At 48.5% G+C, this 26,509-nt stretch overlaps 1 protein-coding gene across 1 annotated transcript in view; it reads right to left on the bottom strand.

Annotated features, from left to right (window-relative positions):
- The window catches only part of PACS1 (phosphofurin acidic cluster sorting protein 1), a 550,726-nt gene that overhangs the window by 470,916 nt on the left and 53,301 nt on the right, over positions 1-26,509 (bottom strand). The window contains exon 3 of the mRNA XM_082271176.1: positions 19,198-19,287. Within this exon, the coding sequence (XP_082127302.1) occupies positions 19,198-19,287 (90 nt within the window). The remainder of the gene's footprint in view (positions 1-19,197; positions 19,288-26,509) is intronic.

Raw genomic sequence — 26,509 nt, 5'->3', positions numbered from 1 at the left:
TAAACTGTTTGCGGGCTTTCTTGAGCATCAGCTTTAGAAGAGGCTTCCTTCTGTTTGATGCAGTGTATGGTCTGAGCACTGACAGGCTGACCCCCCCACCCCTTCAACCTCTGCAGCAATGCTGGCAGCACTCATATGCCTATTTCCCAAAGACAACCTCTGGATATTAAGCTCCACAAATGCACTTAGCTTCTTTGGTCGACAATGGCGAGGCCTGTTCTGAGAGGAACCTGTCCTGTTAAACCGCTGTATGGTCTTGGCCACCGAGTTCTTTGCCATGAGGTGCCATGTTGAACTTCCAGTGACCAGTATGAGTGAAACACCAAATTTAACACACCTGGTCCCATTCACATCTGAGACCTTGTAACACTAACGAGTCACATGACATCAGGGAGAGAAAATGGCTAATTGGGCCCAATTTGGACATTTTCACTTAGGGGTGTACTCCCTTTTCTTGCCAGCGGTTTAGACATTAATGGCTGTGTGTGGAGTTATTTTGAGGGGAAAGTACATTTACACTGTTATACAAGCTGTACTCTCACTACTTTACATTGTAGAAAAGTATAATTTCTTCAATGTTGTCACATGAAAAGATAATAAAATTACAAAAATGTGAGGGGTGTACTCTCCCTTCTCTGCGCAAAATTAAGTTTAATAATTTTATTGAGTTTTCAAAAACCAGAACAAAAAAAAAATGTATACATTATCACAGCTGTGCAAATGCAGGACTTCATTCAAAGGTAATAACATCACATATACTTATATTTGTAAGGGATATTCCATATGGGAATACATGGAAAACTTGCAGGATTCATAAAAGGTAGTCATGCTTACAGTACAACCAACATCTAATCAAGCAGCTTTATTATAACATGCAATTGGTGCAACAGATAAAATTATGTAGGATAGGGCAAAGTATAAAAAAATGATATAAGCAATACGTTTGCAAGTATTTAAAGTGTACATATCGTCACACCCAGTTGGACTATACCTTCTTTTGTTTAGGACAAATTAGGCTTTCATTTGGTAGTAAATGGTTATGGATAGCTCCTGATTTTTTGATATTATCAAAAGGAAAAAACTGGGCCAAAATAGTATAAAAAATGTTTTTTAAATTTAGCTGTATATTTCTTGTTACTACCCTAGCGTACCACCAAGGAACAACCCAAAATACATTCTCCTGCTCCTGACGATCACAGAGATATCACATATGTGTAAGTTATTTGTACCTGTAGTACGGGAGAGGGAGAAAGATTCAAAGGGAGTCTCCAGACCTAAACCCTATTGAGCATCCAAGGGGCAGTCTCAAACGGAAGGTGGAGGAGCGCAAGGTCTCTAACATCCACCAGCTCCATGAAGTCATCATGGAGGAGTGGAAGAGGACTCCAGTGGCAACCTGTGAAGCTCTGGTGAACTCCAAGCCCAAGAAGGTTAAGGCAGTGCTGGAAAAAAAATGGTGGCCACACAAAATATTGACACTTTGGGCCCAATTAAGACTTGGGGTGTATTCACTTTTGTTGCCAGTGGTTTAGATATACATGGCTGTTTGTTGAGTTACTTTGAGGGGACAGCAAATTTACACTGTTATACAAGCTGTACACTCACTACTTTACATTGTAGCTAAGTGTCATTTCTTCAGTGTCACATGAAAATATATAATAAAATATTTACAAACATGTGAGGGGTGTACTCACTTTTGTGAGATACTGTATATCTTGCTAGAAGACGACTTCCTCATCTTCACCATAGAAGGGATCACTGATCCAGACAGACCTCTATCCCTCAGTACCCGGCTTTCAATAGCTAAGCCATTAAAACCAGCGACTAAAGCAGGATGGTAGATCAGCCCTTGAGACAACTGGTCTTCTCTGAGAGGAAGCCCCCAAGAAACATTTACAGTCACCAGGAGGATTGGAAGATCCTCGCTCTTGATTCCTCGCAGGAACTTAGCCAAGGATGATACTGGCCTTACCATGGCCCTCAGATGCCTGAGGCGTCTATCAGAGGATTCCGTGACCTCGTCACAAACTTCGGTATCCTTCTGTGGAGCCGAACCTGCATATAAGGCTGTGCAAGCAGAACTGTCTTGAAGGTGGATACCATGAGACTCAAACTGTATGCAAATGGGAGAGAGGACCATCTGTGTGACAGCAGCCAGTGAGTCACAGCCTGTGGTCCCAGGAGTTTTTGCAGAGGAAGGACCACCCTGGTCAGAAAAAGAATCAAACCTAAGTAAATCAATTCCCTGAACAGGGTTGGGGGGACCTTATGCAGTTCAGACATCACCTGAACCTTTGTAGGAATTAAATCCGCACAAGGAGGCTCAGGACCAAAAAAACCTGAAAAAAGGACAAAGAAGTCCCCAGGGCCGGAAACCAGCGAAGATATCCTCCCACCCCAATAATGGGTGAGGGCAGACCTTCATGCTGAAGGAGTCTTGTCTGCTGGTCCGAGCTAGCTCTAGGCTTACCCGACCAAGGTTGCTTGGAACCCCCCCCCCCCCCCACCCCGTGAAGATATAAAAAACGGAATTTTTGTAAAATCTTACCTGTAAAATTCATTTCTCCGAAACCTCCGAAAGCCGCCGCCTCCTCTAAGTCATCACTGTTGGGTATTGACTTCCACTCCGCAGGAGTTGCTAGGCATAAAGACTTAGTCAAAAGAACAAAGGCATTTGCATATACACACCCATGGGGGCTGTCCCATCTGGTCAATACCCCCCCTGCAGTGACCACTCCCAACTCAGTTTGGTAGCATAGCAGTAGGTAATAAGAACCCCAAAAGAGGGGCGGGGCGGCGACTGTCGGAGGACTCAGAGAAAGGAATTTTACAGGTAAGATTTTACAAAAATTCAGTTTTTTCTTACGTCCTCCGACAGTCGCCGCCTCCTCCAACTCATCACTGTTGGGGATGTCCCAAAGCAGTATAGACATGAGGGGTGGGAGATGCAACCGTAGAAAAAGGCAACGCAGTACCCACATCAGAGAAAGGAACCTTACATGCACAGTAAGAGAACCTCTGGGCAACAGAAAAAACAATGCTCAACAGGAGCAACAGCCCAGGAAAGCAAATACCAACAGCCAGGGACCCATAAAAAAACAAGGGTCCTTCATGACACTGCCGCACTGAGAACCTTGCGGCCAAAGGAGGCATCAGCTGATGCCAGAACATCTTGTAGAATTTGGAAAAAGTGTGCACCGACGACCAAGTCACAGCCTTGCACACCTGGGCCACCGAGGCCCGATGCCAATAGGCCCAGGACGCACTCACAGATCTGGTAGAGTGCGCCTTAACCGCTTGCCGACCGCCACAAGTAAATTTACTGCGGCGGTCAGCCCCTGCCAGGCAGAGTGACGTTAATTAACGTCACTAGCCTGGGAGGGTCTGGGGAGCGAGCGCGCACCGCCGGAGGCGCGCTCCCGCGCGGTCACGAACCCCCCCGCGCGTGTGACTGGCGGACCCGATGTCCGCCGGTCACTCGGCGATCGTCGGGGGAGAGGGAGAAAGTCAGGCGGCTTGTGTAAACAAGCTGCCTGTCATTCTCCTCGGTGTAAAAACACTGATCAGACGGATCTACTATGTAGATCTGTTGATCAGTGTCCTTTCACCTCAAGCCACAGCCAATCACAGTAGAAAGCACGCCCCTAGGGACACACACAGCCCCTCCCTCCCAAATAAAGTTAACCCCTTCACTACCAGTGTATTTTTACAGTAACAGTACATATATATAGCACGGATTACTGTAGAAATGTCACTGGTAACCCCAAAAGTGTCAAAAATTTCAGTCAAGGGTCCGATCTGTCCGCCGCAATGTCGCAGTACCGCAAAAAAAAAAAAAAAAAAAAAAAAAAAAAAAAAAAAAAAAATCGCAGATCGCCGCCATTACGCGTTAAAAAAAAAAAACAACAAAAATGACAAAAATCTTTCCCTTTGTTAGTAAACGCGATAACTTTTGCGCAAACCAATAAAAATACGCTTTTTGCGATTTTTTTTTACCAAACATAGGTAGGATAAAACAAATTGGCTGAAAATGTTAAAAAATTTTGATTTTTACTTTTTTTTGGGGGGGAATTTCATATAAAAAAAATGTGAAAAATATTGTTATTTTTGCAAAATTTACGCTCTTTTTTGGTTTATAGCGCAAAAAGTAAAAATCGCACAGGTGATCAAATACCACCAAAAGAAAGCTCTGTTTGTGGGAAAAAAAGGACGTCAAATTCGTTTAGGTACAGCGTCGCACGACCGTGCAATTGTCCGTTAAAGTCACGCAGTGCCGAATCGCAAAATACCCCCTGGTCGTTTAGCAGGAAAATCCTCCGGGGCTTAAGTGGTCAACAGGGAAGGGTGGAACCCGTTCCTTCAAAGCATAAGCCTGTTCAATGGTCTGTCTGATCCATTTGGCAATAGTCGCTGCGGATGCAGCCATGCCCTTCCGAGGTCCCTCAGGAAGGACAAGAGGGAATCCGTCTTCCGAAAAGATTCCGTAGACGACAGGTAAACCCTGATCGCCCTGACAACATCCAAGGAATGCAGAGCAACCTCCTTAGGATGCTTAGGCTTCGTACAAAGCGAAGGTAGGACAATGTCCTCGTTAACGTGGAACTCAGAGACCACCTTAGGAAGAAAGGAGGGATGCGGACGCAAAACCACCTTATCCCGGTGAATCAAGTACGGAGAACGGCAAGATGACGCTGCCAGTTCCGACACCCTGCGAGCCGAAGTGATCGCCACCAAAAAGGCAACCTTCTTAGACAGCAGAGGCAACGATATATATCCCGAATGTTTTCAAAGGGAGCACGCTGTAACACGGAAAGAACCAAGTTCAAGTCCCATGGAGGTAAAGGCTCCTTCCTGGGAGGAGCCAAATGTCGCACACCTTGATTGAAGGTGCAAACCAGAGAATGGGACGCCACAGGGCGTTGGAAAAGAATAGCCAGTGCGGACACCTGGCCCTTGAATAGCCAGTGCGGACACCTGGCGCTGGTCCACCCCAGACTGGAGGAAGGCCAACACTCTCGACACCGAGTACGAGCGAGGGGAGAACCCCCTGGACTCACACCAGGCGAAACAAGCCTTCCAGGTACGGTAATATATTTTACCAGAGGAGGTTTTTCTAGCCCTGACAAGGGTAGGAATGACCTCAGAGGAGAGACCCCTGTCCCTCAGGACCTGGGTCTCAACAGCCAGGCCGTTAAAGCCAGCGACTGTAAAGCCAGCGACTGTAAAGCAGGATGGAAGATCGGCCCTTGAGACAGGAGATCTTCCCGCATTGGCAGCCGCCACGGAGGCGCCACTGCCAGGTGAACAACGTCGGCGTACCAGGATCGGTGTGGCCAGTCCGGCGCCACCAGAATCACCAGGTGCGGTTCCGAGGCTAACCTGTGGAAGAACCTGGATAGCAACTGAATCGGAGGAAAGGCATACATCAGACAATACTGATGCCAAGGGGCCACTAACGCATCCGAGGCGTCCGCTAGCGGATCGCGCGTTCTTGCCACGAACCTTTCCACCTTTCGGTTTAGCCGAGATGCGAACAGATCCACGTCCGGGATCCCCACTTCGCACACAGCATTTGGAAGACCTCCGGGTGTAGGGACCATTCCCCCTGGTCCAGGGTCTGGCGGCTCAGATAGTCGGCCTGCCAATTCTCCACACCCGGAATGTGGACTGCCGAAATCGCCGGGACATGAGTCTCGGCCCAAGATAGAATGTCAGTCACCTCCCGGACCGCTCGAACACTCCTGGTGCCCACTTGGTGGTTGATGTAAGCCCCCGCGGTAGCATTGTCCTTCTGTACTCGGACAGGACAGCCCCAAAGACGGTCCGACCACTGCAAGAGACAGAGTTTTATCGCTCGCAATTCCAGCACATTTATCGGGAGGGAGGACTCCTCCTCCGACCAAGTGCCCTGGGCAGACAGGTTGCCCAGGACTCCACCCCAGCCCGACAGGCTGGCATCCGTGGTAATCACCGTCCACACCAACGGACGGAAGGACTTGCCTTCCGCCACAGACGGGGACTGGAGCGACCACAGAAGAGCCAATCTGGTCTGACAACTCAAGGAGACACTCAGATCCAGGGACTGAGGTAGTCTGCTCAGATTCACACACGGGCTCTCCAAGCGGAGATCCTGGACAGGTGGGACAAAGGGTATCGCCTCGAAGGCCGAAACCATCAACCCCAGGCCCTGAGCGACGAGGACGGGCTGTCCCTGAGGGACCTGATCTCGTCCCGCAAAGTCCGGAGCTTGTCCTCCGGCAAGAACACCTTTGCCCGAGCAGAGTCCAGAATCATTCCCAGGTAGGGAAGACGAAGCGATGGAGACAACGTCGATTTCTGAACGTTGATGGTTCACCCGAACTCCTGGAGCGTCTGTACCGTGGTGGACAGATCGCGCACTAGGTCCTGCCTGGCACGTGATCTCAGAAGTAGATCGTCCAGGTAACCCAAGACCGCAATGCCCTGAGCCCTCAGCAGGCCCAGAACCGGCGCCAACACTTTGGTAAAAACCCTTGGTGCCGAAGCGAGACCGAAAGGTAACGCCACAAACTGGTAGTGATCCTCTGCGATAGCAAAACGAAGGTACCGCTGATGACCCTCGAAAATGGGGATGTGCAGGTACGCAACTTTTAGATCTATCGAGGCCAGGAATTCTCCTGGACTCAAGGAGGCCACCACCGAACGGAGACACTCCATACGGAACTTCCGAACACTTCCGAACACGCAGGTCCAGAATAGGACGCACTTTGCCCTCCTTTCTGGGCACATTGAACAGATTCGAATAAAACCCCCGAAACCTGTCCCGATGAGGCATCGGGACAATCACCCCCTGAGCAAGAAGGTCCTGTACCGCTTGGTGCAGGTCCTGCAGACGCCCCAGAGGCAAATGAAGATTTGAGGGAAAGAATCTGTCCGCCGGCCGGGAAAGGAATTCAATCTTGTATCCCGATCGAACGATTTCCAGAACCCACCTGTCCGATATCCGGAGCAGCCAAGGTTGGAGGAAACCGCGCAAACGTCCCCCCACCCCTGAAACGGGTGAGGGCGCCCCTTCAGGCAGAGGCGGACTGACCCGCCGAGCCGGCATTGCCTGACTTCTGCTTACCCGCCCAGGGCTTCTTCTGACTGCCCTGGGCCTTGAAGGGCTTGCCCTTGGATTGGTTCCGAAAGGCACGAAAGGACCCCTGAGTGGATATAGGCGCAGAACCCCGCTTGCCTCGAAAGGACTTGTTCTTTGGGTTCTGGGGCAGCAAAGTGCTCTTGCCCCCCGTGACGCCTTTTACCAGGGTATCCAACGCCTCGCCAAAAAGGCGAGAGCCAGCATAGGGAAAATCAGCAACTGTTTTCTGCGAGGACTGGTCAGCCGTATCAGCCATATCAGTCGCCGGTTAAGTACCGGGACACTAGAGAGGCGTGCTACTAAAGGGGCCTCATTCAAGGCCGCATCACACAGATACACGATTCCCTGGTGGATTTGATCCACCATTTCCAGCCGGGCAGGCGGAACATCATCAGACACAAGGTTGCTCCTAAGCACCTTCGTCCAATCAACCACCGCCTGAGCCACCAAAACGGACGCAAAAACGGATCTGATCAACGAGCCCGCCACCGTATAGGAATGGCGGGCTAGAGACTCCAACCGCCGGTCCGTGGGATCCCAGAAAACCGGGGTATCCTCCGAAGGAACCAAGGTAGCCTTGTTTAACACGGCCACAGTGTGATCCACCTGTGGAGGCCACACCATCGTGATTCCGTAGCCGGTGCAAAAGGATAAAGCAACTTGAACCGACTAGGCACCAGGAATGGACGTTTTAACGTGCGCCACATTTCATTAACAGTGTAATGAAACTCAGCGGGGCAGGGAAAAACCTGCGCCGACTTGCGGGTCCTGTGCGTCCCAAATAAGGACACAACGCCCGGAGGACAGGGCTCATCCTCCAAATGTAGTGTTTCCTTAACGGAAACAATTAATTCATCCATGGTCGTCCACTCTTCAGGCGACCCCGGGGAAGAGGTATCAACCCCTTCCACCTCTGCCTCCCCCTCAGACCCCTGCAGGTCCAAGGATGAGCGAGACCCTGAAAAGGGCACGCTCGCAGCTGCAGCAGCCATATCACCATCTGAATCAGAGGAGAGAGACAATCTGGGCCTCTTTTTAGCAGCACGTTCAGCCATCAGCATTTCCATATTTGACACCAAGGAGGCCACTACAGCGGCCAAATCAGGTCTCAGAGGGGCCACAGGAGAACTGGGGACCCCCACCAGAGCTGGAGGGAATTTGCTGTCCTGAGAATCCATTGCTCAAGGCGACAAAAAACAACAGTGCAATAAAGTTAGTACTGTCCCTTTAAGATCGCTGCGGAGTGCACAGCCCACCGCCTCAGCTACAGTGACAAAGACCCCCAAACAGGAGAAGAACAAACTGAGCCAGAAATGACAATACAGAAAGATATGGAGAGCAATAACCTGCAGAGCCCCGCAGAGTGTTGCCACCGATGTTCTGCTGCAGAGGAAAAGGAAGTGCTGCTAGAGGAGGCTGAACTTATAGGCTGCATGACTCAGGGAAAATGACTGCCCCATAGGATTGCATGGAAGGCTCCGCCAAAATGGCCGCCGGACATGCGGTCAGAACGATCGTTCGGCTACCGCAAAATGGCGGCGGATGGCGCCAAAAAACAGCATGTAGATTGCCCATAGAGAAGCCAAACATGCCTGCCCATACCTAAAATGGCGGACCTCACGGATTTTCCCCGCTGCGGCCGCCACACAGTCTGCACCCCCAAAAAGCAATGAAGTGACACAGGGAAGGGGACCCCCAAAAACATACAGCACCGCAGCGCATGCAAAAGCGATCCCCGCAGGGACCGCATCAGGGAGTCACACAGGTACAGACATGGTGGACACACAGCAACACAGGACTGCCACCCCAGACAGAGGCCCCACACAGAAGTACTTACCTGTACCAGATGGCGTGGGGTGCCTCTATGAACGGAAAGCCGCTGTCCTCATATGACAGGGAGTGCCGTTTGCTAGGGACATGACACTGCAGCATCGCAGATGTGTCCTGTGAGGTAGCCACCTCACGGCTGCATCCCTGCTGCGAACAGGGATGGGTCGTTCATAGTGCCAGGACGAACCACGGCTGAACGCTCAATGGCGGGCTGGAGGTCCATCTGATCCTCTGCCCTGAAAAACCAGGGCGGTCAGTCCAAATCCCAGCACCGCAGGAATCCATCTTCTTCAAAAGAATCGACTAAAACTAAAGCTGACAAAATAAACAGCTAGTAAAGTAAGAGAAAACTGACATTTTCAAAAGAAAATCAAATAAAAAAGATTAGATAGGCTGAGACTGTAGCCCCAGCACAGGGAAGCCTAACTACTCCTGACGTTAGGCAGAAAGAAACTGAGTTGGGAGTGGTCACTGCAGGGGGGTATTGACCAAATGGGACAGCCCCCATGGGTGTGTATATGCAAATGCCTTTGTTCTTTTGACTAAGTCTTTATGCCTAGCTACTCCTGCGGAGCGGAAGTCAATACCCAACAGTGATGACTTAAAGGGAGGCGGCGACTGTCGGAGGACGTAAGAGAAAGATCTATTTCCCTTGTTCTCTTTCCCAGAAGCACAAAATTATTTTCTATGGGCTGAGAAGAAGAGCCCCCGTCCGCGACAAGGCTTCTTCCCTTCTTGACTGTGGCAGGAAGGTACTCTTCCCTCCCTTGATACCCCTAATGATGTCATCCAGTGTCAGCAACAGGTGTGACCAGAAATGTGTGGACTGACACAGAGAATATCAGGCATGATTAAAGTGTAAAGAATATAATTTAAAAATAAGTGAATAACACAAATGTAAACGCACCTCCAGAAAACTACAACAGTGTAAATCCAACCAGATAACCAAACAATAGTGACACACAGCGAACAACTGCTCAAACCAAATATATACAGAAAACAGGATAAATGAATAGTAATTGTAACAGAGCCGGGGTCATACACGGGAGATCAAGCAGAGGGAGCTGGGAACCAGACAGAACAGAGAGAGGGTTACAGGAGACGGAATAAGCAGGAAGGAAGGAATCAGGCTGCAGGATCAGGATCAGAGTCCAGGATCAGGCTGCAGGATCAGGATCGGAGTCCAGGATCAGGATGCAGGGACACAGGAACGCAGGTCAGGAGCACATGGAGACAACACCAAGGCAGTGAGAAGGAGCATGCACAGGGTGTAAATACACTTCCTGCAGCTAGTATCAGGTGATGACTGATTGCATTAGAGGTCAGCTTCTGACTGCTGGGAGACACCCGCTGGTGGACACTGGAACTGCAGCCTATGGATCTGGGAGCTACAGTGCCACCAGCAGGTGAGCTCTTTCCTAACATCCAGGGTAGCCCCAAACAACCTATTGCCTTGAAAGGGCAGATCGATGAGAGCTTTCTTAGAGGCTTGGTCTGCGGACCAATTCCTAAGCCACAGCACCCGCCTAATTACCACGGCTGAAACAGAAAGCTTGGACAGCAGAGGAGCTGTATCCAAAGAAGCATCACCAAAAAAAAAAAAAAAAACTGCAGCCCATGGACCAACTGGTCTGCTAAATCAACAAAAGCAGCGGGACCTGCTCACCCCCTAGGCCCTTGCGCAAAAGCTTGGCCCATTCAGTTAGGATCTGAGACACCAGGGCCGAGAAAGACTGGCCGCAATGCCGAACCAGCCATAGTAAACATGCTGTGTGCCACAGCCTCCGCCTTCTTGTCAGCCGGGTCATTAAAGAACAGGGATTCCTCTACTGGGATCAAGGTTGCTTTATTCAACCTGGAAAACAGGAGGGTGCACCACTGGTGGACTAGCCCACTTTTTAAAAAAAAAGACCCCTCAAAAACGTACAGCAAAACGTTTGGGGACCACAAAAGGTAATTTTGGTTGTTCCCATTCTATACAGGAAAACCTGTCAAAAATAAGGCACATAAGGAAACACCTTTGGAGTACGATGTGACTTATGTGTACCAAACGACACAGCCACCTCCGTGGCTACATCAGCCGCATCCTCCATCTTTAAAGTCTCAAGCACTGCAGTAATAAGTGCATCTACCAGCGGCTTTTCATTCGCTGCTGCGACCATGGAGTAATCATCCTCCCTATCGAATGGATCAGGGGGTGCAATATTAAATTCCCCTGGATAGGCCGCATCCACGGCAGCATCAAGCCCAGAATTCAGGGGATGCTTCCTCCTGGGCCTTTGCCCACACGCCACATCCACCCGGGACACTAAGGAATGCAGGACCACCGTCAGTGCAACCATGGGAAGCTGGGGTTCCGAGGGACCTGCCACCTCCATGAGGGGGTCAGTGGGGGAGATGTCACCCTGAGGCTCCATAAAGGAAAGGAAGACCTTGCAGTACAAAAACAATATTTTGGCACCATTAAAGGATCCCCTCAAGGCTCAGGGTACCCATCAGCAGAGAGAGAGCGAGAGCAGGAACCCCAACTGCAAACAGCAGGGCATGCACCTAAGGGTCTCCTACATTGGGACACTCCATGAGGCTATGTCGTGGCCGACCTAGTGTGTAGCTGTGGCCTGCATGCGCTCGATGGCTGGGCGGGGGGCCCAGTAGTTGATTGTAGAACTCCTGAGAGAGAAAAAAACAAGATGCAAGGAAGGAGAAAACTGCTAGGACCAGAGATCCCAGCCGGTAGCCTAGGCCCTTATTCCTGACTAGACAGATAAAAACGGATTACCTAGAACAGAGAGGGGGGGCTATACACCAGCTGAGGATGGCCCGTGGGCATAGCCAAGTGTTTTTTGGTTTGCCTAGTCCTACTCCTGGAGGAGGCAATATAACCCACTAGTTATGATTTATGGAGCGATGTGTTAGTCAATGAACGAAAGAGAAATATCTATTGATCTGCCATAAACGCACTTTTAAGCCCACCATAGATGGATCAAATCTCTGCCAGTTGAGCTGGAACCAGCCGAGATTGATCAAACTTGGGTAAAACCAGCCTGTCAGATCACTTTGTGTTCTCTTAGTCGAGATGATCCCCTCCCCGGGAGAACACAATAGCTCCGCGAGAGGGATTCCCCCATCAACATGGACTGTGCTAATGAGGGAATTAAGCAATTTTCTTTTCTGGCTGGCTTAAGTCGTTTTGTGGGCTGACAGCACAGTATTTTTATGGACTGTTGTCAGCACTACCCAGTTTTCTCTTAATCAAGATACTAAGCCCCACCTACTACCCCCACCTCCACAACAAAAAGGATAATTACTTCTTATTGCAAAGATAAAGATGGGGTGCGGGCGGTGGTCAATAGGGGGTTAATGAGTCTCCTTGAAATACAGGAAGTGAGCACTGTTGAGCATGCCTGAATTTCCAACATGATTAACTGGTATTGTTTGAACTTCTCAGATATAACAAAATGCTTTCAATAGCTTATCACACAGACTTAAGCTGCCCATAAATTGATCACAATTCAGCCGGTTCAGTAGAGACAGGCCAAATTTGGGTCCATGTATAAGCATTATGGTTGTACTCTATCGATCGGCTTCTGTAAAACTACCCCGCTGAAAAATTTCCTCTTGATCAGTGCTGCAGGCTATAGTATTCAGCAGCTGGCAGGGTCACCTCTGAATGCTTGGCAGCTGTTGCTCTACCACTCTTTGTAGGGTAATCCACTTTGAGGAAAAAGACAAATTGTTAATATTTACATACACCTTAAGCAGTACTGCAATACGTGCACCATTAGTTTAACAATCTGGTAGAATACCAGTCTAATACCGATTACATGCACAACAAAGCAATGAGAAACAATAGCATAGGGTGTGGCCATTGTCATTCTGCGCAAAAAAAAAAAAAAACTGAATTTTTGTAAAATCTTACCGTAAAATTCCTTTTTCTCCGAGTCCTCCGACAGTCGCCGCCCATTCACACAGTCTTCACTTATGGGGTATTGACTTCATCTCCACAGGAGTTTCTAGACATAAGACTTGTAAAAGAACAATAAATCTACATAGTCACACCCATGGGGGCTGTCCTACCAGTCCAATATCCCCCTGCAATAGCCATCCCAATTCAGTTTGGTCACAAGCAGTGAAAGTGTACAAAAAAAGACCCCAAAAAGAGGGGCGGGGGCGGCGACTGTCGGAGGACTCAGAGAAAGGAATTTTACGGTAAGATTTTACAAAAATTCAGTTTTCTCTTATGTCCTCCAACAGTCGCCGCCCATTCACACAGTCTTCACTTATGGGGATGTCCCAAAGCAGTGTAGACATGAGGGGTGGGCAACGCAACCGCCAGAAAAGCAACGTAGTACCCACATCAGAGAAAGGAACCTTACATGTACAAGAAGGTAACCTTCTGGGTAACAAAAAACAAAGGCTCAACAAGAGCAACAACCCAGGAAAACAAATAACCAAGGGGAAAATAACCCCAACAGCTAGGAACCCGTACAAAAACCAGGGTTTCCTATGGAACAGCCGCACAGAGAACTTTGCGGCCAAAGGATGCATCAGCTGATGCCAGAACATCAATTTTGTAGAATTTTGAGAAAGTGTGCGCCGACGACCAAGTCGCAGCCTTGCACACCTGGGCCACCGAGGCCTGATGCCGATAGGCCTAGGACGTACTCATCGACCTGGTAGAGTGCGCCTTGACAGGAAAGGGAGGAACCCGTTCCCGCAACGAATAGGTCTGTACAATGGTCTGTCTGATCCATTTGGCAATGGTTGCTGCAGACGCAGCCATACCCTTCCGAGGTCCCTCAGGAAGGACAAATAAAGAATCCGTTTTCCGAAAGGATTCAGTCGATGACAGGTAGACCCTGATCGCCCGGACAACATCCAAGGCATGTAAGGCAACCTCTTTTGGATGCTTGGGATTTGCACAAAGGGAAGGCAAAACAATGTCCTCATTCAAGTGGAATTCCGAAACCACCTTTGGCAAAAAGGACGGATTAGGTCGCAAGACCACCTTATCCCTATGAACCACCAGGTAAGGGGAGCGGCAAGACAACGCCGCCAACTCCGACACTCTGCGAGCATAAGTGATCACTACCAAGAAAGCCACCTTTTTAGATAGCATAGGCAACGAGATTTCCCTGATGTTTTCAAACGAGGAACGCTGCAACACGAACAGAACCAAGTTCAAGTCCCATCGAGGTATGGGTTCCCTTCTAGGAGGGGCCAAGTGCCACACACCTTGAATAAAGGTGCGAATTAAGGAATGAGATGCCACAGGGCGCTGGAAAAGAACAGCCAGGGCAGATACCTGGCCTTTAATCGTGACCAACGCAAGGCGCTGGTCCACACCAGTCTGGAGGAAAGCCAACACCCTCGACACCGAGTAAGAACGAGGAGAGAACCCCCTGGACTCACACCAGGCAAAATAAGCTTTCCATGTACGGTAATAAATCTTACCAGAAGAGGCTTTTCCAGCCTTGATCAAAGTAGGAATGACCTCTGAGGAGAGACCCCTGTCTCTCAGGACCTGGCTTTCAACAGCCAGGCCGTTAAAGCCAGCGACTGTAAAGCAGGATGGAAGATCGGTCCCTGAGACAGCAGATCTTCTCGCATTGACAGCCGCCACTGAGGCTCTACGGCCAGGTGAACGATGTCCGCGTACCAGGACCGGCGAGGCCAGTCCGGCGCTACCAGAACCACCAGTGATTGTTCCGAGGCCAACCTGCGAAGGAAATCGGGACAACAATTGAATCGGAGCAAAGGCATATATCAGTCGATACTGATGCCAAGGCACCACCAGCGCATCCAAAGCATCTGCCAGAGGATCGCTTGTTCTTGCCACGAACCTTTCCACCTTGTGGTTTAGCCGAGACGCGAACAGATCTACATCCAGGGATTCCCACTTCGCACACAGCATTAGAAACACCTCGGGTGTAGGGACCATTCCCCCTGGTCCAGGGTCTGGCGGCTCAGATAGTCGGCCTGCCAGTTCTCCACACCCGGAATGTGAACTGCCGATATCGCCGGGACATGAGTCTCGGCCCAAGACAGAATACTGGTCACTTCCTGGGCCGCCCGTGCACTCCTGGTGCCCCCTTGGTGGTTGATGTAAGCCACCGCAGTGGCATTGTCCGTCTGCACCCATACAGGACAGCCCTGAAGACGATCCGACCAATGGAGCAGGCACAGCCTGATCGCTCTCAATTCCAAAATGTTTATCGGAAGGGAGGATTCCACCACCGACCAAGTGCCCTGGGCAGACAGGTTGCTGGCATCCGTGGTGATCACCGTCCACAGAATTGGCCTGAAGGACTTCCCGTCCGACACAGCCAGGGACTGAAGCCACCACAATAGATCCATTCTGGTCTGGTGACTCAGAAACACCCTCAGGTCCAAGGACTGAGGTAGTCTGTCCCACCTGGCGAGGATCTCCGCTTGAAGAGATAGTGTGTGAAACTGTGCAAATGGTATTGCCTCGAAGACCGACACCATCAACCCCAGGGACCGCATACAGGTCCGGAGTGACAAGGAGTCGTTGTCCCTGAGGGACCTGACCTCGGTCTGTAGGGTCCGGAGCTTGTCCTCCGGCAAGAACACCTTTGCTTGAGCAGAGTCCAGAACCATCCCCAGATACTGGAGACGAACCGAAGGCGACGAGGTCGACTTCTGAACGTTGATCGTCCAACCGAACTCCTGAAGCGTCTGGACGTTAGTGGACAGATCGCGCAGCAGGCTCTGACTGGCACTCGATCTTAACAGGAGATCGTCCAGATACCCCAAGACCGCAATGCCCTGTGCCCGCAACAGGCCCAGAACAGGCGCCAATACTTTGGTAAAGACCCTTGGAGCCGAAGGGAGACCGAAAGGTAACACCACAAACTGGTAATGATCCTCCGCGATAGCGAATCGGAGGTACCTCTGATGACCCTCGAAAATGGGGATGTGCAGATACGCATCCTTCAGGTCTATGGAGGCCAGGAACTCTCCTGGATTCAGGGAGGCCACCACTGAAGCGATTCAGCGCTTTTAAGTCCAGAATCGGATGCACTTTGCCCTCCTTTCTGGGCACAGTGAACAGATTAGAATAGAAACCCCGAAAACTGTCCCAATGAGGCACCGGGACAATCACCCCCTGAGCGAGAAGATCCTGCACCGCCTGATGTAGGTCCTGTAACCGGCCTGGAGTCAAATGAAGATTTGAGGGAAAGAATATGTTCGCCGGCCGTGAAAGAAATTCGATCTTGTACCCTGACCGAACGATTTCCTGAACCCACCTGTCCGTGATTCGGAGCAGCCAAGGTTGTAGGAAACCACGCAAACGACCCCCCACCCCTTTAACGGGTGAGGGCGCCCCTTCAGGCAGAGGCGGACTAAGCCGCCGCACCGGCCTGGCCGGATTTTTGTTTGCCAAAGCAGGGCTTCTTCTGGCCACCTTGGCCCTTGAAGGTTTTTCCCTTGTTCTGCGCCTTGAAGGCACGAAAGGACCCTTGAGTAGGTTTAAAGGACGGGCCCCGCTTACCGCAGAAAAACTTGCCCTTAGGATTCTGGGGCAGCAGAGTGCTTTTTCCCCCCTGTGACTCCTTTAACCAATTCGTCCAAGGATTCTCCAAAAAGGCGAGACCCCGCATAGGGATGTCAGCCACCGTCTTCCTGGATTTTTGGTCAGCCGACCAGCATTTTAACCAGATTAAACGACGGTTAACCACAGCGACACTGGACAGGAGTATCGCCAAAGGGGCTTCATTTAGAGCCGCATCGCACAAATACATGACCCCACGATGAATCTGCTCCACCATTTCCACCATAGTGGGAGGAGCAGAGTTGGCCACGAGTGTGCATTTAAACACCTTGGTCCAATCCGCCACAGCCTGAGCCACCATTACAGAGGCAAAAATAGGCTTGAGCATGGAACCCGCCACCATGTAGGAATGAGGGGCAAGAGACTCCAGTCTCCTATCAGTAGGATCCCTAAACACCGGGGAGTCCTCAGTGGGTAACAGGGTAGACTTGTTCAACCTGGCCACCATGTGTCTTAGCCCCGCAGCGGTCGCCACATGTGTCTGCATCCCCAAGCACCCTAAAGGGACATTAGGAGAGGGACCCCCAAAACCCCACACAGCGCTGCTGTGAGAGAATAAAAGCCCCCGCAGGGACCGGGACCAGGGAGCCCAAAACGCACAGACACAGGGGACACCACAGACACACCGGACTGCCGACCCCAGACAGAGGCCCCACATAGAATGTACTTACCTGTACCCGATGGCGTGGGGTGCCTCACATCAAGCGGGAAACCGCCCACCCTCAGAGGGCAGGGGAGTGCCGCCAGCCAAAACGCAGGGCACTAGTAGTGCACGGATGAACCTATGCTGTGTCCAGTGAGGTAGCCACCTCACCCGGCTGCATCCCTGATGGACAGGGATGGGTCGTTTATGAGGCCAGGGCGAACACATAGCCTGCGAAACGCTCGATGGCGGGCTGGGATTCCATCTGACCCTCTGTCCTGGAAAAACAGGACGGTCAGTCCGATTCCCAGCTCCGCAAACTCCATCTTCATCCGAAGATCCACTAACTAGTGCTGATAAAATAAACCGCTAGCAAAGTAAAGAAAAAATGACATTTCTTGAAAATAAATCATAAAAGAAAAAGAGAAGAGGCTGAGACTGTAGCCTCAGCACAGGGAAGCCTATCCACTCCTGAAGCTAGGCAGAAGACAAACTGAATTGGGATGGCTATTGCAGGGGGGTATTGGACTGGTAGGACAGCCCCCATGGGTGTGACTATGTAGATTTATTGTTCTTTTACAAGTCTTATGCCTAGAAACTCCTGTGGAGATGAAGTCAATACCCCATAAGTGAAGACTGTTTGAATGGGCAGCGACTGTCGGAGGACGTAAGAGAAAAAGTGATTTTTTGACTTGCCGTAAAATCCAGTTCTTTGATGTCCATTGACAGACACAGCTCCTAATTCTTTTTAATCAATGGGTTATACTGCACCCTACAGGAGTAGGACACTAGGCAGGAAATAGTTTGACTACGCCTATGGGCAGTCCCAGGGGGTATACACCCACTCTCAGCTATAGGCATTCAGTTTTGTTACAAGCAGTGTCAGAAGAAAGCCAGCTCCACAGAGGGGTGGGTGCTGTGTCCGTCTATGAACATTGACAGAGAAATTGATTTTACAGCAAGTCAAAAATCCCATTTTCTCTTTCGTTCATTGATGGACACAGATCCTGGATTCTTCTTAACCATTGGGACACCCCAAAGCAGTGTTAAAACATGAAAGCTGGGAAAAACATCCGAAAAAAAAAAATCCCAAGGCTAACCATAGCTAATCAGATATATAAAAATTATATAAATACGCTTTGTAAAAGTGTGCACCGGTGACCAGGTGGCCACCTTGCAAACCTGCGCCACTGATGCATGAGGCACTAGGTGCCCTAATAGGAGTGCGCCTTGACAGGGAGAGCAGGAACCTGACCCTTGATGGAATAGGCCTGAAGGTCTGTTTGATCCATGTGGAAATGGTCGCAGAGGAAGCGGACAACCCTTTGTGAGGTCCGTCCATGAGCACAATATTGATACAATATCTTACTTCCTAAAACACTCGGTAGCTGCCAGGTACACTCCAATTGCCCTGTCCACATCCAAGGCATGCAAAGCAATTTCATTCGGCTGCTTAAGCCTGGGACACGGGGAAGGCAACACAATGTCTTCAGTCAAAGTCAGAGACCACCTTAGAAAGGAATGACGGACAGATGCGAAGCACCACCATAAGGTGAACAACAGGATAACGCCACCAGTTCCGACACCTTGCGTGAAGAGGTGAAAGCCACAAAAAAAAAAAAAAAAAAGGCCAACTTCTGGGACAACGAAAGTTCTCACAGGAACGAAATAACAAAAAGGTAGGGAAAAAATTCCATTTAAAAAAAAAAAAAAAATTGCCAGGACCAGAGATCCCAGCAAGGAACTAGGTTCTTACTCTAGACTAGACAAAAAAAAAAAAAACAGAGTGCCTATAGCTTAGAGTGGGAGTATACCCCCTGGGACTGCCCATAGGCGTAGTAAAGCTTTTTACTGCCTAGTGTCCTACTCCTGTAGGGGGCGGTATAACCCAAAGGTTAAGAAGAATCAGGAGCTGTGTCCATCAAAGAACGAAGGATAAATTCTGGTATTCACATGTAAAAAATATACTTTAATTATTGTAAGATATGAATGGCAAAAAAAAAAAAGTTATATAAAAAGGGAAGTCACCTGCAATGAGAACGTTAGCTGTAGCTCAGTCTCTGAAACCCCGCTACTTGGTAGAGAGATCTCGTTGGAACGCAGAATACGTTTTGATCCCTATTAAAAAATAAAAAAAAAACAATTTAATTCAGGTACAACAACTTATAGCAAGTCTTCCCTGTTGAAACAGATTAGGGTCAATAATGGAAGACATATACATACACCACACTTCAGTTTTAACAAAAAGTTAAGAAAGCTCTTCCATGAATATTTAAATAAAACTATAAAAACAGAATAAACTCAGAGCCTTTAGCTCCACCTGTCCAGCCTAGCAACCAGAGCCTTTCCTGATCTCGGTCACATGGCATGGGCCACAGAATATTGACTTTAGAAGACAGCTTCTCATGGAATGTTTGTTGGATGCAGTAAAGCAGCGCCACATAATACACAGCTCAAAAAAATTAAAAGGAACACTTTGAAAACACATCAGATTGCAATGGGGAAAAATCGAATGCTTGATATCTATACTGATACAGACTGGGTAATGTGTTAGGAACGAAAAGATGCCACATCGTTTGATCAAAATTAAAATTGTCAACCCACAGAGGGCTGAACTCAAAGACACCCAGAAAATGAAAGTGAAAAATATTATGCAGCAGGCTAGTCCATTTTGCTGAAACTTAATTGCAGCAACTCAAAATGGCACCCAGTAGTTTGTATGGCCCCCACACGCTTGTATGTATGCTCCTAATGAGAGGACGAATGGTGTCCTGGGATATTTCCTCCCAGATCTGGACTAGAGCATCACGGAGCTCCTAAACAGACTGAGGTGCAACTTGGCGGCGTTGGATGGACCGAAACATAATGTACCAGATGTGTTTTTTTTGGATTTAGGTCAGGCGAGCGTGGTGGCCATTCAATAGTATCAATTTCTTCATCCTCCAGGCACTGGCTGCATACTCTCGCCACATGAAGCCGGGCATTGTCGTGCACCATGAGAAACCCAGGACCCACTGCACCAGTGAGGGGTCTGACAATGGGTCCAAGGATTTCATCCTGATATTTAATGGCAGTCAGGGTGCCATTGTCTATCCTGTAGAGGTCTGTGCGTCCCTCCATAATTATGCCTCCCCAAACCATCACTGACCCACCACCAAATCAGTCATGCTGAACGATTTTACAGGCAGCTTAACGTTCTCAAACGCTTCTTCAGACCCTTTCACGTCTGGCACATGTGCTCAGGGTGAACCTGCTCTCATCTGTGAAAAGCACATGGCACCAGTGGCAAAAGTCAATCGAGCTCCACGGTGCCGGGCAGTGAGCACAGGGCCCACTATAGGATGTCAGGCCCTCAGATCACCTTGAAAGTCTGTTTCTTATTGTTTGGTCAAAGACATTCACACTAGCAGCCTGCTTGAGGTCATTATGTAGGGCTCTGGCAGTGCTCATCCTGTTCCTCCTTGCACAAAGGAGCAGATACAGGTCCTGCTTATGGGTCAAGGACCTTCTACAGCCCTGTTCAGCTCTCCTAGAATCTCCACCATGCTCTTGAGACTATGCTGGGAGACACCGCAAACCTTCTGGCAATGACACGTATTAGTGTGCCATCCTGGAGGAGTTGGACTGCCTGTGCAACCTCTATAGTGTCCAGGTATCGCCTCATGCAACCAGAGTGACACCGACCCTAGCCAAATGCAAAACTAGTGAAAAAAAGTCAGAAAAAAGTAGGGGAAAAAAAAAATTATTATATATGTCATTGGCCTCCACGTGTAAAACCATTATTGTTTTGGGAGTCGTTTCATTGTTGCCCATCTAGTGTAACTGTTAATTTAATTAACACCAAAGCAGCTGAAACTGATTAACAACCCCCTCTGCTACTTAAAAAAGGAGTTTCAGCTGTGAAAAAAAAAAAAAAAAAAATTAAAAGTCAGCAGCTACAAATACTGTAGCTGCTGACTTAATATATACACACTTACCTGTCCAAGGAGCCCACAATGTCAGCACCCCAGCCGATTTTCGGATCGGCTGCCGGGTACTGCCGCCATTCACTGTAAGGGAAACTGGCAATAAAGATTTTCGGCTTTACAGCTGGCTCCCTACTGCGCAAAGCGCACTGCCCATTAGGATTGGCTCAGTGGCAGGGTAAGGAGAAACTGGACGGAAACTTCAGAGGGTCGGCGCCGTGGCACTTTCTCCCAGACGTGGGGAAGAGTACCTGTCAAAAACAGGTGTCACCGAAGAGGGGAGAGAAAATGGGTGGAACTCAGTTTTAACTGACCAAATCAATAGCCCAGGAGTTTACCTGACTTTATGCTATACTCTGATTAAAAAGTGTTCCTTTAATTGTCTTTTAAAAGTGTATTTCGGAAAAATACTAAAGAAATTGCTTCAGATGCTGATGGCCAAGATATACGGCGATAGGAACTCTGCGCTGTTTTTCCTATACCTCCTGAGCAAATCAGAGTGCACTGAAGAACTACTGCGAACCATATATCAATGTTTCCTGTGGAGGATTTTAGAAAAATACATTCTGCTATAGAGCACAGAACTAAAAAGTGGAACTTTAGGTCAGAAAATTAAGTTCTGCTTGATCACTTTAGACTGGCCCCTTTTGCAGGTATAGCCATGTAAAACATTAAAAATAAGTGCCTATACAGTTTAAAACCCAGTAATACACTGTCTCGACCCTGCTATGCACATGCTCAGTTGCTCTCTATTTTTAGCCAATGCCAAATTTGTAGAGGCCGATTTGCTGACAGCCTTAAAGCGGAATTAATTACCTATGCTTTATAGCCAAGGAAGCGGTTTGTGTTTGATTTGCAACTGCCATGGTGCTGCACATGTGATCAGTTGGGACATCAGCCATTTGATGGTTTAACAAATTAGCTGAGGACACAAGCAAAATGTGACATTAAGCAATCTATGCATTCCAGAAATAGAACTACATTGAAACCATGAATTGATGGGTTTAGTTCCGCTTTATGATTTACTGCTGTCCAGGAAGAACAAACCAGAGCAATAAGGAAGGCAAATTTACAGCACGCACTAAATTTGGTAGCATAATTAATAACGTGAAATGTACGTTCCGTGCTAAAGAACATTTTTTATTATCAAGTTATGGGTAAAGTTCCGCTTTAACTATAAGAGGATAATGGTTTCACTGAGTGAGCACTCTGGGAGGGAGTTGGAGGAACTCGTGTGCACAGTTGAAAAGTTAGCACATTTTTTGCCCACAAGCAGTCGAAATTTATGATGATACTTTAAAGGTGGACCTTTTGGACACTTATGTACTTTTTATGAGCACAGTACAAAATTTTAATTTGTAGTTAAAATTTAATTTTGGAAATTGAAACTTGCATAGGTTATTTGTGTGGAGCACTTTAATTTTTAAAATTTGTATTGTATGCGTGTAAGTACTTTGGGCACTTTAATCTGTATTGGAGTTGTTTTAGGCGATTTAAATTAAATGTAAAGCCTGAAAGCTGGTAACATCTTTAGTAAACATAAAAACAGAAGAACAAAGATACAAACATGCTGTATTACACAAACCACAAAATAATCCCAGATCAAGCACTTAGGACTAGTGGTAAAAACAAAACTGGCTCTTGAAGTGTCCACTGTTACAGAACCATATATTTGACATAATCCCACGGGAAATAACATGTGTAGTAAACCACAATAACATATGTCCTCTAACATGTTGACTATGGTCACATGACTTGATAAAGCAAATGTGCACAAAACGCTTGGTCATAGCAACACCCCGATACACACTGGTGTTTTCACTACGGTTTCAGCTGTCCGTCCCTTAGCTCCAGCTATTGGCATGGTGTGCATGACATCAACCCAACTCATCCAGCTTCAGTTGGTACGACTCCAGCCTAGTGCAAGGAGCAGAACCTCTTTTACATGCTCCTCCTGTATTTCGTCCACAGACAACTCTCTCAGTGAAGGTCTTATGCCTGCAATTACACAGTGCCTGGGAGTTCTCTGAACTAAAAAGGTACTGTGCACACCACCATTGTGGTTACAGAGGCAAGTGTCAGCACCCTGTTTTTTTTCCAAAAAGGGGCTTGCTTTAGTCTATTTTAAGATTGTTGCTCATGGACATTCCAACTGTTAAAAAAAAAAAAAAAAAACACAACATGATTTCCTCTAACTTTTTATGCCATTCAATACATTTTATTGTGCTTACTACACACATTAATTTCCAATGGGATTATATCAACTATATGGTTCTGCAACAGTGGACACATCAAGAGCCAGTTTTGTATTTAACCCTTGTGCTAAGCGCTTGATCTGGGAAATTTGTGGTTCATGTTTTTTATCTCTGAAGGGCTTAGCCCTAGCAGCTATGGACGTTTATGGTTTCGTTCTATCCCCGTTCAAATCATTCTTGAGCAGTTTGTCAAGCCTGCTGTAATGATGTTAAAGGCCCATTTAGCTTACATAATCAAAATTAATTGAGGTTGGACTATCTGCTTACAATGGCCACATTCCTATGTAACTTGGAAAAACTGGATTTTTGTCTTACCGTAAAATTATTTTCTCTGAGGTTCACTGAAGGACACAGCTCCATGTCTTCTAGACCATTGAGATTTATGCTGCTCTCTCTAGGAGTAAGACTACGCAGAAAACCTTTTGGTTACGCCCCTTAGGCAGTCCCAGAGGGTAAACCAACACTTCCTGCTAGAGGACTTCACAGTTTGTAACAAGCAGTAGAACGCATAACTCAACCCAACAGAGGGGCGGGTGCTGTGTCCATCAGTGAACCTCAGAGAAAAGGATTTTACAGTGAGACAAAAATACAGTTCTCCCTTTTGTTCACTGACGGACACAGCTCCATGTCTTCCAGACCATTGGGATGTCCCAAAGCAGTGTCAACATGAGGGGGTGGGAAAAAAACAGCAAGAGATATAATTCCCAACAAGGCTAAACATACCCAACCAGGTAACACAGAAGCTCAACCAGGAACAACTGGAGCTCACCACCAGGAAAGGAAATAAAAAATAAAAATTACACCATCAAGAGGCGGGAGCCTCTGCAACCGAAGCCTGCAAAACTTTGTGGCCGAAAGCCACATCCAAAGATGCAAGTACGTCCACCTTATAAAAATAAAAAAACAAAAGGAATGTGTGCACAGATGACCACATAGCAACCTTGCACACCTAAACCACTGATACCTGATGACGGAAGGTCCAGGAGGCGCTAAGCGCATTGAATGCCCTTTAACAGGGAAAGGAGGAACCTGACACTTAATGGAATAGGCCTGCACCACCGTCTGCCTGATCCACTTGGAAATGGTCGCAGCAGATGTGGCCTGCCCTTTACAAAGTCCATCCGTAAGAACAAACAAGGAAATCATATTTCCTTAATCGGTTCAGTCACGGCCAGGTACACCCGAATTGCCCTGACCACATCCAAGGAATGTAAAGCAATTTCCTTAGGATGTTTCAGCTTAGGACATAAAAAGGACAGTAACACAATATCTTCAAACGAAACCCAGAGAAAACCTTAGGAATGGACGCCTGACAAGGATGTAACACGCAGCCAACTCCAACACCCTACATGCAGAAACAATAGCGACTAAACAGGCCACCTTCTGCGACAGAGTGAGCAGAGGAAGTTCCCGAATATTTTCAAAAGGGAGGCTTTTGAAGCACCGACCGTACCAAACTGAGGTCCCATGGAGGCACCAGGGATCTCACCAGTGGAGCCAGATGGAGAACTCCCTGCACAAAAGTATGAACCAAGGACTTCGCCGCCAAGGGCCTTTGGAAAAACATAGCCAAAGCAGAAATCTGGCCCTCGATGGTGCCCAGAGCCAAACGTTGATCTACACCTAGTTGTAGAAACTCCAACAGGCGAGACACAGAAAAGGAACGGGAAGAAATTCCTCCCCCACCCAATCAACCCACCCCCCCCCCGCGCACGCGCCTCACACCTAATGTACGCCTTCCTAGCTTTCAACAGCGTAGGAATCACCGACTCCGACAGCCCTCTGTCCTTTAGCACCTGGCTTTCAATAGCCAGGCTGTTAAAGCCAGCGACTGTAAAGCAGGATGGAAGTTTCCAAGGGACGTCTGCTACCAGCCTCACCAGCCCTGCGTACCAAGACCGGCGAGGCCAGTCTGTGGCCACCAGAATGACTGGAATCTCTTCTGTTGAAACTGCTACGCAGAATCGAGGTAGAAGTAGCATTGGAGGAAAAGCATAAAATCAGACGATACCGACCCCAAGGGGACACCAGGGCTTCGGTTAGAGGATCCCGAGACCTTGATACGAACCTCTGCACATTCCTGTTGAGGCAGGAGGCCAGCATGGCCACATCGGCACAGTTGATAAAACACCTCTGGGTGAAGAGACCATTCTCCCAAATCCAACGTGTGCCGACTGAGATAGGCCGCTTGCCAATTCTCTACCTCCAGAATGTGCAGAGCAGAGGGGGCCGGAACATAGTTCTGCCCACTTTCAAGATACCGGCCACTTCCTGGGCCGCCAGGACACTATGTGCCACCTTGATGATTGACATGCCACAGCCGTGGCATTGCCCGATTTAATCCTCACTGGGCATCCCTGCAGATGGTCTATTTAGACGAATTTCCAGGATTGTTGATCGGCAGCATGGACGCCTCTCGAGTCCAAACACCTTGGGCCGAGTACTCCCCCAAGACACCTCCCCATCCGGACAGACTGGCATCCGTGGTGATCACAGTCCAATACAGGGAAGAAAGGATTTTCCCAGACGAAGGGCCAGGGAGCAGAGCCCCCATAGCAGAGACTCCCTCGAACCCCGACTCAACAGGATCAAATTGTCCAATGACAGTGGATTTTTGTTCCATTTGGTCAGAATCTCCCTTTGCAGAGGTCTGGTATGGAACTGCGGAAATGGAACCGCCTCAAAAAGGTGGAAACCATCAGACCAAGCACTTGCATGCAAGACCTGAGCAACGACTGATGGTTGGAAAACAGGAGCGGAACCACATCCTGTAGCTTCAGAAGCTTAGCTGAGGAAGAAACACCCGGGCTGACACTGGACTCGAGCGTCAGTCCCAAGTAGTCCAGCTTGGTTGATGGAGTCAGTGCCGATTTCTGAAAATTTAGTGTCCATCTGAACTCCTGTAGAGTTTGCACAGCAATGTCCAAGCCGGCCTCTAGAGCCGAGGAAGACTCTGCATGCAGCAGCAGTACCACAATCCCTTTCTGTCGTAGCAAGGCCACAACCTTTGCGAACACCCAAAGGAGCGGAGACGAGACCAAAAGGTAATGCCACAAATTGATAGTGCGCCTCGCCCACGGCAAAACTAAGAAAATGCTGATGCCCGACATATTGGAATAT

Source organism: Pelophylax lessonae (assembly GCF_965119305.1).
Source record: "Pelophylax lessonae genome assembly, chromosome: 10".
Taxonomy (NCBI): Eukaryota; Metazoa; Chordata; class Amphibia; order Anura; family Ranidae; genus Pelophylax; species Pelophylax lessonae.
The sequence above is the reverse complement of the archived record's forward strand: the minus strand, read 5'-3'. Positions and strand labels throughout refer to the sequence as shown.